Genomic DNA, 14,238 nt, shown 5'->3' with positions numbered 1-14,238 from the left:
GTCCTAGCTACTCAGGAGGCTGAAGTGGGAGGATTGCTGGAGCCCAGGCGTTCGAGACTGCAGTGAGCTACGATTGCACCACTGCACTTTAGCCTGGGTGGCAGAGCAAAATAATAATGTTAATAATGTCTGTTTCTAAAATAATAATAAAAATAATGACGAAGAAAGAACTCAAATCAGTGACTTCAGCTTCCACCTAGGGAACTTAGAAAAAGGAGCAAATTAAAACATGTAAAAGAAGACAAATTATAAAGGTCAGAGCAGAATCCAATGAAATAAAAAATAGAAAAAGAGAAAAATCAATGAAACCTAAAGTTCTTTGAGAGGATCAATATAATTGATAAGCCTCTATCCAGACTCACAAAAGAGAGAGAAGACACAAATTATCAGTATCAGGAATGAGAAAAGACAGCACTACATACTCTATAGATATTAAAAGGATAATAGAAAATATTCCAAGTAATTTTATGGCAATAAATTTGACAACTCAAATGAAATGGACAAATGCTTTGAGAGAAACAAACAAATAATGCTCATTCAAGAAAAAATGGGTTACCTGAGTAGCCCTACTGTCTAGTAAAGAAATTGAACTCACAGTTAAAAACCTTCCCACAAAGAAAACTACAAGCCAAGATAGCTTCACTGGTGAATCTCCAAACATAAGGAAAGAATAATATTATCTACACATACTCTTCCAAAAAACTGAACAGGAGGGACTACTTCCCAGCTCATTTTATGAGATCTGCATTACTCTGATACGAAATTCAAACTAAGACATTGATATAGTTTGGCAATGTGTCCCCACCCAAATCTCATGTTAAATAGTAATCCTCAATGTTGGAGGTGGGACCTGGTGGGAGGTGACTGGATCACGGGGATGGATTTCTCATGAATGGTTTACACCACTCCCTTGGTGCTGGCTTCACCACAGTGAGTGACTTCTTGCAAGATCTGGCTATTTAAAACTGGGTGGCACCTCATTCTCTCTCTTGTTCCCACTCCTGTTATGTGAGATGCCTGCTCCCACTTTGCCTTCTGCCATGACTATAAGCTTCCTGAGGCCTCTCTAGAAGCAGAAGGAGTGGGGCATTGCTACAAAGATACCTGAAAATATGGAAGCAGCTTTGGAATTGAGTAATAGGCAGAGATTAGAAGTGTGTAGAAGGTTCAGAAGGAGAGAGAAAAGATGAGGGAAAGTTTGGAACTTTTTAGAGACTGGTTAATTGATTGTGACCAAAATGCTGACAGTCATACGGACAATAAAGTCCAGGCTGATGAGGTCTCAGATGGAAATGAGGAATTTATTGGGAATTAAAGCAAACATCATACATGTCTGCCTCAGCAAAGCACTTGTCTGCATTCTGTTCATGCCCTAGGGATCTGTGGAAGTTTGAATTTGAGAGTGATGACTTAGGGTATATGGTAGAAGAAATTTCTTTTTTTTTTTTGAGGCGGAGTCTCGCTCTGTCGCCCGGACTGGAGTGCAGTGGCCGGATCTCAGCTCACTGCAAGCTCCGCCTCCCGGGTTTACGCCATTCTCCTGCCTCAGCCTCCCGAGTAGCTGGGACTACAGGCGCCCGCCACCTCGCCCGGCTAGTTTTTTGTATTTTTTTAGTAGAGATGGGGTTTCATCGTGTTAGCCAGGATGGTCTCGATCTCCTGACCTCGTGATCCGCCCATCTCGGCCTCCCAAAGTGCTGGGATTACAGGCTTGAGCCACCGCGCCCGGTCGGTAGAAGAAATTTCTAAGCACCAACGTGTTCAAGATGTTTCCTGCCTGCTTCTAACAGCCTATGCGCAGATGCAAGAGCAAAGGAATGACCTGAAGCTGGAACTTATATTTAAAAGGGAAGCAGAGCATAAAAGTTTGGAAAATTTGCGACTTGGCCACATGGCAAAGAAATAAAAAGTTTTTGAGAGAGGATTTCAAGCAGGTTTGTAGAGCAACCACTTCCTTGAGAAATTTACATAACTACAAAGAAGCCAAGGGCTGATAGCCAAGACAATGGGGAAAAAACCTCAAAGGCATTTCAGAGACCTCTTCCTAGAGAAATTTGCATAACTTCAAAGATAGCCAAGGCAATGGAGAAAAAAACCTCAAATGCATTTCAGTGACCTTCAGGCAGCCCCTCCCATCACAGGGCAAGAGGTCTAAAAGGAGAGAATGGTTTCATGGACCAGGCCCAGAGCCCCTCTGCCCTGCAGAGTCTCAGGACACTGCTTCCTGCATCCCAACTGCTTGGGTTCTGCTAGGGTTCTAGCCTCAGAGCAAAAGGGCCCAGGTACAGCTCGGGCCACAGGTCCGGAGGGCACAAGCCATGAGCCTTTGTGGCTTCCATGTGTTATTAAGCCTGTGAGTGCACAGAGTGCAAGGGCTGAGGCTTGGGATTCTCCAACTAGATTTCAGAAAATGTATGGAAAAGCCTGGGTGTCTAGACAGAAGTCTGTTGCAGGGTAGAAGCCCTCATGCAGAACCTCTACTAGGACAGGGCAGAGGGGAAATGTGGGGTTGAAGTCCCCACACAAAGTCCCCACTGGGGCACTGCATAGGCGCTGTGGGAAAAGAACCACCATCCTGCAGACCCAAGAATGATAGATTCACTGGCAGCTTGCACCCTGCACCTGCAAAAGCTATAGACACTCAAAGCCAGCCCATGAGAGCAGCCTCAGAAGCCCCTGCAAAGCCACAGGGGGCTGCCTAAGGCCTTGGGAGCCCACTCTTTGCACCAGTGTGTCCTAGATGTGGGACATGGAGTCAAAGGGTATTATTTGGGAGCTTTAAGATTTAATGGATGCCCTGCTGAATTCTGAACTTTCATGGGTCCTGTAGCTCCTTTCTTTTGACCAATTTCACCCTTTTAGAATGAGAATATTTACCTAATGCCTTTACCCCCTTTGTATCTTGGGAGTAACTAACTTGTTTTGATTTTACAGGCTCATAGGTAAAAGGAGATGAGTATCAGATGAGACTTCGGACTTGAACTCAGGACTTTTGAGTTATTGCTAGAACAAGTTAAGACTTTGGGGGACTATTGGGAAGAGATGATTGTATTTTGAAATTCAAGAAGGGCATGAGATTTGGGAGGGGCCGGGGCAGAATACTACAGTTTAGATTTGTGTCTCCACCCAAATTTCATATCGAAATGTAATTCCCAGTATTGAAAGTGGGACCTGGTGGGAGGTGACTGGATCATGAGGGTGGATTTCTCATGAATGGCTTAGCACTATCTTCTTGGTGCTATCCTCGCTATAGTGAGTAATTTCCTGTGAGATCTGGTCATTTAAAATGGTGTGACACTTTGCACTCTCTTTCATTCCCACTCCTGTTATGTGAGATGCCTGCCCCTACTTTGCCTTCTGCCATGACTGTAAGCTTCCTGAGGCCTCCCCAGAAGCAGATGGTGGTGCCAGAAAACAGATGCTTCCTGTAGAGCCTGCAGAACTGTGGGCCAATTAAACCTCTTTTCTTATAAATTACACAGTTTCAGGTATTTCTTTACAGCAATGCAAGAATGGCCTCATACAGACATTAAAAGAAAAAAGAAAGAAAATATTGCATTTATTAGTAGTGAATATAATGATACTGCTTTTCCAGGTAATCCAGGGCTCCCTTACCTTTTCTTCATAATTTGGTAGTTTATCTTTGCATATGGTGATGATGTCCATCCAGGAGTAGTTCCTCTCTCTTCGGATCTTTTCTAATTCTGGATCATTCTCATATTTGTCAGCATCCAGCTAAAAGAGTTAACGCACCACAAGCAAGAGCTCAGATTAACAAGGAGATGTAGAAACTTTCTATTTCTGGATCTCCAATATGATTTTATATTCCAAATTTATCATTTGTTATTCTTTCAACCATCAACTCTCTTCATCTCTTCTATCCATTTAATGGATTTTCCATTCTCCAGTACACCAGCTATACATACAACAGATTTCTGTTTGATTTCTGCCTCCCTTCTCTGCAAGAGCCCATCCCGGGGAATTCTTTTTCCCATTTTGAGATGATGGTCTCACCAACTCAAGCCTGTCTGACCTATCCACAGGTCCCTCACTGTGTCCTGTTTCTCTGCCACCATCCCACTCATGAGTCTCATTGATCCTCAATGCCATCTCTTTGGTCAGTTTGTTTCCATGAGCCAAACCATTGTATGCCCTCACAGCTTGCAAATAAAACTCAAGTTAATTAGGCTGAGTTAATTAACCTTCTATCATCTGGCCCCAGCTGACTTTTCTACTTCTATCTGTTCCTTGTCTCCTACTTTTTAAAGAACTCTACATTCTAAACCAAATAGGATTGGCTATCTTAAAAATATTTGATATTTAACATCCCCACAATCTTGCTCATGACAGTTTTCTATGCCTAAAATTCCCATTCATCATTTTCATTTATTACAATTCTATCTCTATTAAGGTTCAATTTTACTGTTCCTTCCTTACGAAGCACTTCCCTGATGAAGCTCCAGACAGAATTAATCTGAACTCTTAAAACTACTGGCAGTGAATTTAGCACACTTTATGTTTTGCAATAAACTGCACATTATATCATCACTACTTAACTGAACAACAAACTCCAGTGTTGCGGGAAGTCAGGGACCCCCAAATGGAGGGACCAGCTGGAGCTGCGGCAGAGAAACATAAATTGTGAAGATTTCACGGACATTTATCAGTTCTCAAATAATACTTTTATAATTTCTTATGCCTGTCTTTACTTTAATCTCTTAATCTAATTCTGGATCTTCGTAAGCTGAGGATGTACGTCACCTCAGGACCACTATGATAATTGTGTTAACTGTACAAACTGATTGTAAAACATGTGTGTTTGAGCAATATGAAATCAGTGCATCCTGAAAAAGAACAGAATAACAGCGATTTTTAGGGAACAAGAGAAGACAATCATAAGGTCTGACTGCCTAAGGCGTCAGGCAAAAAGAGCCATATTTTTCTCCTTGCAGACAGCCTATAAACGGATGTGCAAGTAAGGAAGATATCACTAAATTCTTTTCCTAGCAAGGAATATTAATATTAATACCCTGGGGAAGGAATGCATTCCTCGGGGGAGGTCTATAAATGGCCACTCTGGGAACGTCTGTCTTATGCAGTTGAGGTAAGGACTGAGCTATGCCCTGGTCTCCTGCAGTACCCTCAGGCTTACTAGGGTGGGGAAAAACTCTGCCCTGGTAAATCTGTGGTCATACTGGTTCTTTGCTCTCAAACCATTTTCTGTTATTTAAGATGTTTATCAAGACAATACGTGCACCGCTGAACATAGACTCTTATCAGTGGTTCTGTTTTTGCCCTTTGCCTTGTGATCTTTGTTGGACCTTTATCAGTAGTTCTGCTTTTTGGTCGGGCGTGGTGGCTCACGCTTGTAATCTCAGCACTTTGGGAGGCCGAGGCAGGTGGATCACCTGAGGTCAGGAGTTCAAGACCGGCCTGGCCAACATGGTGAAACCCCATCTCTACTAAAAATGCAAAAATTAGCCAGGCGTGGTAGCGGGTGCCTGTAATCCCAGCTACTCCGGAGGCTGAGACAGGAGAATCACTTGAACCCAGGAGGCGGAGGTTGCAGTGAGCCGAGACCGCACCACTGTACTCCAGCCTGGACAACAAAGAGTGAAACTCCATCTCCAAAAAAAAAAAAAGTAGTTCTGCTTTTGCCCTTTGCCTTGTGATCTTTGTTGGACCCTTATCAGTAGTTCTGCTTTTGCCCTTTGTCCTGTTCCCTCAGAAGCATGTGATCTTTGTTAAACTCTTATTAGCAGTTCTGCTTTTTGCCCTTTGAAGCATGTGATATTTGTACCTACTCCCTGTTCTTATACCCCCTCCACTTTTGAAACCCATAATAAAAACTTGCTGGTATGAGACTCAGGTGGGCATCACGGTCCTACCGATATGTGATGTCATCCTCGGCAGCCCAGCTGTAAAATTCCTCTCTTTATACTGTCTCTCTTTATTTCTCAACTGGCCGACACTTACAGAAAATAGAACCTATGTTGAAATATTGGGGGGGTTCCCCCAATATTCTAGAATGTATTAAAGTACTAGTCATCGATATGTTATTTTCTACAAAGATGACTCTAAAACTTAGCACATCCACTGCACGATATGCACAGTACTATTTGCTATGGTCTGAATGTGTCCACCCCAAATTCTTATGTGGAAACTTAACACAAATGTGATAGTATTAAGGGGTGGGACCTTTAGGATGTGATTAAGTCAAGCCCTCATTTATAGGATTAGTGGCCTTATAAGAGAGATGGAGCTGGGCTCTGTGGCTCACACCTAGAATCCCAGCACTTTGGGAAGCCAAGGTGGGCAGATCACCTGAGGTCAGGGGTTTAAGACCACCCTAACATGGTGAAACCCCATCTCTACTAAAAATACAAAAATTAGCCAGGCATGGTGGTACACGCCTGTGATCCCAGCTACTTGAGAGGCTGAGGCAGGAGAATCACTTGAACCCAGGAGGAGGAGGTTACAATGAGCCAAGATTGCGCCACCAGCCTGGGTGACAAAGTGAGGCTCAATATCAAAAAAAAAAGAAAAGAAAAGAAAAAGAAAAAAAAAGAGAGAGGGAGAGAGGTAAGGGAGCAGTTTGCCCCCTCCACCACATGAGAACAGAGCAAGGAAATGACTATCTATGAGGACAGGATCATCATCAGACACTGAATCTGCGGGCACCTTAATCATGGACTTCTCACCCTCTAGAACTAGAAGAAATAAATTGCTGTTGTTTATAAATTGCCCAGTTTAAGCTACTTTTGTCATTTTGTTATAGCAGCAGGTATTTAGTTTATTCTAAAGGGATTTAGTTTATTCAAGCTACAATAATCTTCCAATTGTTTGTACGTATGCGAAAAGGCTTTTTAGAACTCTGTGTCACTAATAACAGATTAATAACAGATACACAAACATGTCCATATGTGTTACCTCTGTTAAACAAAAATTATGGGAGATGTTATATATATATAATGTTTATATGGGGTGTGTGTGGTTTTTTTGTTTTTTGGGTTTTTTTAGAGATGAGGTCTCAAACTTCTGGCTTCAGGCAATCTGCCTGCCTCGGCCCCCGAAAGTGCTGGGATGACAGAAGCCACCATGCCTGACCCAGCAGAGGTCATTGTTTTGGACTAAGCCACTGCACTAGGCCCCACGAGGAGACCAAACCAAAATGGAGCCACTCATGCCATATGCCACATGATCAAACTAAAACTTTAAAGAAGCAGGTGGATCTCAGACCAGCTTTTCCTGAGATCAGAAGATTCCCATCTTCCTGAGTCAGAATAAGGAAGTCACTTCTGCTTTAACTCTTAGAAAAAAGTAACCTAATGTAACTTGATGTTAACCAATCAGCTGTTTTCCCTATTGTTCTGTTTCTTTGTTGCCACCATACAAAACCCACTGTTGTGCTATTACCCTGTGGAGCTCTTATTCTATTTTGTAGAATGGGGGCTGCCCTATTCACGAATCAAGAATAAAAGTCAATTCGATCTTTAACTAAATTTGTTGTAATTTTGTCTTCCGACATCACTGATCCAGAATGGATATTAAGAAAGCACACAGGCCAGGTGCGGTGGCTCATGTCTGTAATCCCAGCACTTCGGAAGCCAAGGACGTCAGATCACCTGAGGTCAGGAGTTCAAGACCAGCCTGACCAACCTGGAGAAACCCTGTCTCTACTAAAGATACAAAATTAGCCGGGCATGGTGGCATGTGCCTTGTAATCCCAGCTACTCGGAGGCTGAGACATGAGAATGGCTTGAAACTGGGAAGAGGAGGTTGCAGTGAGCCAAGATCACGCTTTGTACTCCAGCGCGGGCAAAAAGAGCGAAACTCTGTCTCAAAAAAAAAAAAAAGAAAAAGAAAAAAAAGAAAGAATACAAAAATACACAGACATTAAAACCACAGAGTAAACATGATTTAATTTTTTTTTTTTTTTTTTGAGATGGAGTCTGGCTCTGTTGCCCAGGCTGGAGTGCAGTGGCCGGATCTCAGCTCACTGCAAGCTCCGCCTCCTGGGTTCACACCATTCTCCTGCCTCAGCCTCCCGAGTAGCTGGGACTACAGGCACCCGCCACCTCGCCCGGCTAGTTTTTTGTATTTTTTAATAGAGACAGGGTTTCACCATGTTAGCCAGGATGGTCTCGATCTCCTGACCTCGTGATCCGCCCATCTCGGCCTCCCAAAGTGCTGGGATTACAGGCCTGAGCCACCGCGCCCGGCCAACATGATTTAATTTTGATAGCCCTTTGACTCAGAGCAGAACTAGACAGTAGGAAAAACTGTTTGAGCCCATGTAATAATCTAAAAGATGCCTATGAAATCTTTTTTTATTCTTTGAATACATTTAGAAGTTAACCTGTGATCTCATTCTTGTTCTTAAAACCCTCAAATGCACAATGAAACTCCCCAGGTGTATTAATGTGAACCCTCTGGTTGTTCGGATTGTGGATAAATTAGACATTATACGCCAAAATGTATTCTCCTCTCATTAATGCAAAACTATAAACCACTAGATTGCTTTGAAAATAGTACCCTCCAACAACGTAGGTGTTACATCTTTTCCTAGGAAAGGGCAAATACTATGTAAACATTAACACGCATGCCCCGTTTGGCACTGGTATGCCAATTGTCACTTCCCTCTTCTGTTATTTGGGATACAAGATGATCTCCAAATATATTATGCTGGAATATTCTATTCTATGATCCTTTCCCAAGGGAAAAAGTGTGATAATTGTGTTAACTGTACAAACTGATTGTAAAATCAATCAACGGTCCCAGATAATCCTGTGTCTTTTATTTAAACCACAAGAATGCACATTAGATCCAGTGACCCCTCAGCCTATCCCTGAGGCCTCCCCTGGTCCTCTCCTCTGCAGTAAACCTTTGTTACCGCAAAACCACTTGCAAATAAACAAGGTGAGCGTATCAGGACTGGTGCTGTGCAAGCAATGGGACACCTGTGCAAAGCCTTGCAGCGCCTTGCAAAGTTAGCGTTCGAGAGGCAGGGCTGACACCGGGCCCGACCGGTACCCAAGCCAGCTCCACCGCCTGCTGCAGACGCCCCCACCCCACCACCGAGAGCGACCCCCCAGGACCCTCGACAGACCGCAGCAAGACCCCCGCCTGGATCCGGAGGTGCCTGGTCCCTCCCCCAGGACACTTCCATGCGGAGTCCCCCTTCCTCCGATGTAAGAGAAACCCCTGGGCCTTTGACCGGGGGCATCCAGGCGGGCGCTGGGCGTCGGACAAGACCAAGTATCCCACGAGCTCGCAGCCTGCCACCTGCAAATCCCGCAGCCCAGCCGGCCGACCCTCTAGGCCGCTGCCAAACCCGGGGCTGCGCGTGCGCAGGGAGTCCCGGGTGCGAAGCCCCTCACTCGCCAACGCTGCTGCTGAGCATGCGCAGCACACCCCAGGCCACAGAAACGCACCGCCGACCCCCACTAGCCCCGCGGCTGAGCACGCGCAGCACACCCCAGGCGCCGGAAGCCGACCGTCGACCCCTTAAACTCCGCTGTTGAGCATGCGCAGCACACCCTAGGCGCTGGGAGCTGACCGCCGATCTCTCAATGCCGCTGCTGAGCATGCGCAGCACACGCAGGCGCCGCGCAGGAGGTCCTGACTATCCAGCCGCACCGCTGAGCGAGAGCAGCCCGCCCCAGGCACCGGGAGGGCCACGGACCCCCTTCCCCGCTGCTGAGCGTGCGCAGCATACCGCGGCTCCCGGGCCGCTACCTGGCACCCGGAGGAGGCTGGGCTGTGCGCATCGCTCGGGGGTCGGCGTCGCCCGCACGCTCTGCGAGCTTTCGGGCCGCGTACCTTCCAGTAGAGCACCCCCAGCCGCCGGAGCTGTTCCAGGCCCACCGGGCGGTCGGGGTCGGGGCGGTGGGGTTGCCGCGGGTCGCCCGGCGCGGCGTCCATGTACCAGGCCTGCACCATGACGCGCAGAGCGAGGGCTGTGTTCGAACCGTAGGGCCGCGCTCGGAGCCCGGCGGCCGCGCTTTCTTTTATAGGGAGACGTAGACGCGCCGGGAAGCCGGGATTGGGCGGCTGGGCGGAGACAGGACTGGCGCGGGGCAGGCCCCACGGCTCCGCTTTTCGGAGGCAAAGGCATTCAAGCCCCGGCCCTGCCCTGGGCGCCCTCGGACCTGCCTGAGGCCCGCGGCCCGGGGTCAGCAGTTCTCCAGACGCGCCGGGGGCTGGGTGAAGCTCACCGTAGGCGTCGCACGTGCCTTGTGTAAGCCGTTGCGGTCTCCCTGCATCTTCAGAGCGATCTTGTGAGGCAAACGACGTTAAACGTGTTTAGAGCAAGGAAAGCAAATGCAAATAATAATAAGGATTTTGTAAGCTCATGCAACCCATATGGGTACAGTTGAGACTTGACAGCTGGGATCCCAGGTATGGGGTAAGACGTTGTCCTCCACCTCCCCGCTCTCCAGACTTTTTGCAGTATCGGCATTCTGCAATGCTATCCTGTACTTTTTAAACTTCATCTTGTTTCCTCTTTTCATCGTTTCTCCCTTACCCATACACTGTAATGTGCTAGTCTTTGAATAAAAACAAGCTTCCCCTATCCCATTCTGAATTTTTCAGTGTAGCTAATAAAGTCCGGCCGCTTGACCATCCTAGATGTCTTTTCAAACCAACCAACTCAGATCAGATTATCTCAGCCATTCCCTCAGTGTGTTTAACAGATAACAATAAAGCATACAGGATTTAAATGAGACTGCTTAAGAGCACAACCCTAAAGCATGCAATTGACTCTTGAACTTCCAGAAATACTGCACGGAAAATACACACTTCTTTCATTTCTATTCCCTTGCTCTAATGACTTTGCAAATACATCCTCGTTAGAGAGCCCACCTCTCCCCCTCTTCATTTGACCAGCTTCTACTCATCCTTCAAGACCGCATCTTAGACGTCATTGCCCATTTTTCCGCGGCACTCATGACAAAGCTTCATGCAAGAGTCTAATGGCAATCTCGCACCTCGCATTTTCTCCTTAACCCACCGCAATAAGGCTTCTCTTCTTACCACTGGAGAACTGCTAATGACTGCCATATTGCCAGATCCAATCATGGCACTTCTGTTCCTACCAGCAACTTTCATCACAGTTGCCCATGCCCTTCTTGAAACATGTTCTCATTTTCCTTCATGAGGGCATCCTGGCTGCTCCCTCTCAGGCCCCTCTAGCTCCTGCTCCTCTAACCACTGGTTGGTGGAGCATTCCCGACTCTCCACGTCCTGTGCCTATCCACTCGCTCCAGGCGACTTTCCATGTGCTGCCGGCTCCTACAGCCACATCTCCATCCTGGACCTCATTCCAGAACCTCAGGCTTGAGTATCCAGTTGGTAGTGTCACATACATGGCTGGTAAGTATGTCAAACCTAACATGGCCAAAACAACTGATTCCCCACTCTCACCCCCAAACATGCTTCTCCCTAGCATTTCCCGTCTCAGTGAACGGCAGCACTGACTGCCCGGTGGCTTAATAAAAAAATCTAGGTGTACTCTCAGTTTCACTTTCCCTCACCCTCAAGATCCAATCCAATCTATCAGCAAGTCATGTTGCTTTGACATTCGAAACACTGCAATTCCGTTCACTTCTCTCCAGCCCAGCTCTTTCCGCCATCTTTTCTTGCCTGATGGAATTGACTACTGAAATTGCCCCCCGCCCCCAACCGCTTCCATTTTTGCCCCAGTGCAATCCATTCTATGCACAGCACCCAGAGTGACCTTTTAAAAATAGGAGCCAGATGCCAGGCACAGTGGCCACGCCTGTAATTCCAGCGCTTTGGGAGCCCAAAGAGGGTAGATTGCTTGACCAACCGAGGCAGGCAACATGGTGAAACCCCGTCTCTACTAAAAATGCAAAAATTAGCTGGCCGTGGTGGTTTGCACCTCTAGTTCCAGCTACTCTGCAGGCTGAGACAGGAGGATTGCTTGAGCCTGGGAGTCTGAAGTTGCAGTGAGTTGAGATTGTACCACTGCACTCCAGCCTGGGTGACAGAGCAAGACTCTGTCTCAAAAAAAAACAAAAACAAACAAAAACATGGAATCCAGTCAAGCCCCTTTCTGCTTCAACCCTCCTTTCTGTAGCCTTGGCCTGACCACCTCCCAGCCCATCGCCCTCCTGTCTTGTTCTCTGCCCTCCAGCTACTTTGGCCTTTCAGTGTGTTAGAGTCTATGCTCCTCCTTCCTTTGGGCCCTTCACCCATGCACTTTTTCCACCGAAAACGCTCTTCCTTCCTCCAAGTACTTTTCTCCTGTACAAAATTCTAATTTCAGCTTAAATATCCCTTTCTTAGAGAAGCCTTCTCTCACCACTCCCTAGACAACCAGATGAGCTCTCCCTTTTAAACACTTTCACAGTGCTAGGTTAGAGTTTGTCAGGACATGTTGATTTAATGTGTTTTCACCATAGGACTGACCACCCCATGTGTTTTTTGGTTCTTGCTGAATGAATGGATTTGTCTACATTGTTGAGTGCCGCATATACCTTGAGGTCAGAGAATGTGTCTTATTAGTCCTTCAGTGCTTGGTACATAGTAGACAATTTTTTAAAAAGTTTATTGAATGAAAATGAAGGGATAGGATGAGGAACACTCCAAACAGTCTTTACTACCTTACTGTAATTGCACTCCTATCTCATGCTTCTCATTCCCTAGAAAATAGTAATAGTAAGCTGGGTGCAGTGGCTCATGCCTGTAATCTCAACACTTTGGGAGGCCAACGTGGGAGGATCACTTGAGGCCAGGAGTTCCAGACCAACATGAGCAACACAGCAAGACCCCATCTCCACAAAAAATATTTGTATTAAAACAAAAAGAAGATAGTAATTGTGACAATAATAATAGCAGTGTGTGCTGGGTAACATTGAAAAGATTTTATGCATATTATTCTTTTTACTCCTCATGATTACACTATGAAGTTGGTATGACTTATTATTCACATTTTAAAAATGAGACATGGGCTGATGCAGGAGGACTGCTTGAGCCCAGGAGTTTGAGACCAGTCTGGGCAATGTAGCAAGACCCCATATCATTTAAAAACAACTGAGACAACTAGGACACAAACAGGTTAAGTAAGTTATGGTCACACAACCAGAAAGTAGCAAAGCTGGTATTTGAGCTCATAGAGCCCAGTCCAACAGTCTGGACACATAACTGCTAAAATCAAGTACAGGAAGTAATGATACGGGTTTCGTCCCGTTGTAGAATAAACTTCATCTTGAAATTGGAAGAGTCCTTCCAGTTCCCCTGCCACCCCCAGGCTGCAGCAGCCCCACACCATTGTGTATCTACCGATTGTCAGCCTCTGTCTTCAGTCGATGTTCCTTTTTTCCTATTAGGTATGGGGGAAACAGTTTTATGCCATAAAAAACATACTTTAGAAAAGCAAGATGATCGACAGGCTCTGAGGAATCTCCAAGGCAGCCCAGCACTTGCTGCTGGCAGGAGTTCAAGCGGCAGAATCAGATGAGAACAGCACGCATTACTGCATACGGACATTGCTGGCCCAGGGGATTCCTCCTTTGAAGGGGAATCTTTGGAACTTGAACTATCTCTTCCAGAAGAATAACCAGCAGTAGCCCAAAAATATGTTTCATGACCAGAATTTATCACCCCAGTGTAAGACACTTGGGAAGAATCTGTTTAGATGTTTTGAAAGACAGATGGCCGCCATCACCGCAGACCTGCACAGGCTGTTATCTGTGTGGGCTTTGTGATGTGCTCCCAACCCAGGGGCATGTTAACAAACCATACAGGGATACAGCAGAGCCACAGAAGACCAGGAAAATTCAAACTGCTGGAATGTGGGACACAGATAAGGCTCTATAGACAGGGGCAGCAAGTTTTCTCTGGAAAAGGCCAGATAGTAAATCCTTTAGGTTTTGTAGACCAAGAGTCAACATTGAAGATGTTATATAGGTACTTGTACAACAATCATATTACAGCGTCAAAACCATTCTTTGTTCATGGAACATAGAAAAACAGGCAGCAGACTGAATCTGGCTCATAGCCTGGAGTTTGCCAATGCCTGCTGTGCACTATTAATAATAGCTAATTTTTATCTGATGACCAAGTGTACTTTACTTCTGACCTTTGGAAGGAACTGCCAAGAGTCTGAGATGTGTACCCTCCTTGCAAGCTAAGAAATTAGCCTGTCCCAGATTCATGGGTGTTAACAGAAGACATGAGATTACTGACTCAGAGACAAAACACAGCCTATTA

General features: G+C 46.0%; 1 protein-coding gene across 1 annotated transcript in view; it reads right to left on the bottom strand.

Moving 5' to 3' along the window:
- ADI1 (acireductone dioxygenase 1) overlaps positions 1 to 10,183 on the bottom strand; it is a 27,320-nt gene extending 17,137 nt beyond the window's left edge. Inside the window, exons 1-2 of the mRNA XM_011960954.1 lie at positions 9,823 to 10,183; positions 3,616 to 3,735 (exon numbers count right to left, since the gene is read on the bottom strand). Of these exons, the coding sequence (XP_011816344.1) occupies positions 3,616 to 3,735; positions 9,823 to 9,942 (240 nt within the window). The 5' untranslated portion in view covers positions 9,943 to 10,183. The remainder of the gene's footprint in view (positions 1 to 3,615; positions 3,736 to 9,822) is intronic.
- Positions 10,184 to 14,238: the final 4,055 nt, after the last annotated feature.

The sequence above is a fragment of the Colobus angolensis genome, unplaced genomic scaffold (assembly GCF_000951035.1).
Source record: "Colobus angolensis palliatus isolate OR3802 unplaced genomic scaffold, Cang.pa_1.0 Scaffold53, whole genome shotgun sequence".
NCBI lineage: Eukaryota > Metazoa > Chordata > Mammalia > Primates > Cercopithecidae > Colobus > Colobus angolensis.
Note: the sequence above shows the minus strand (reverse complement) of the source record. Positions and strands in the feature narration are given on the sequence as shown.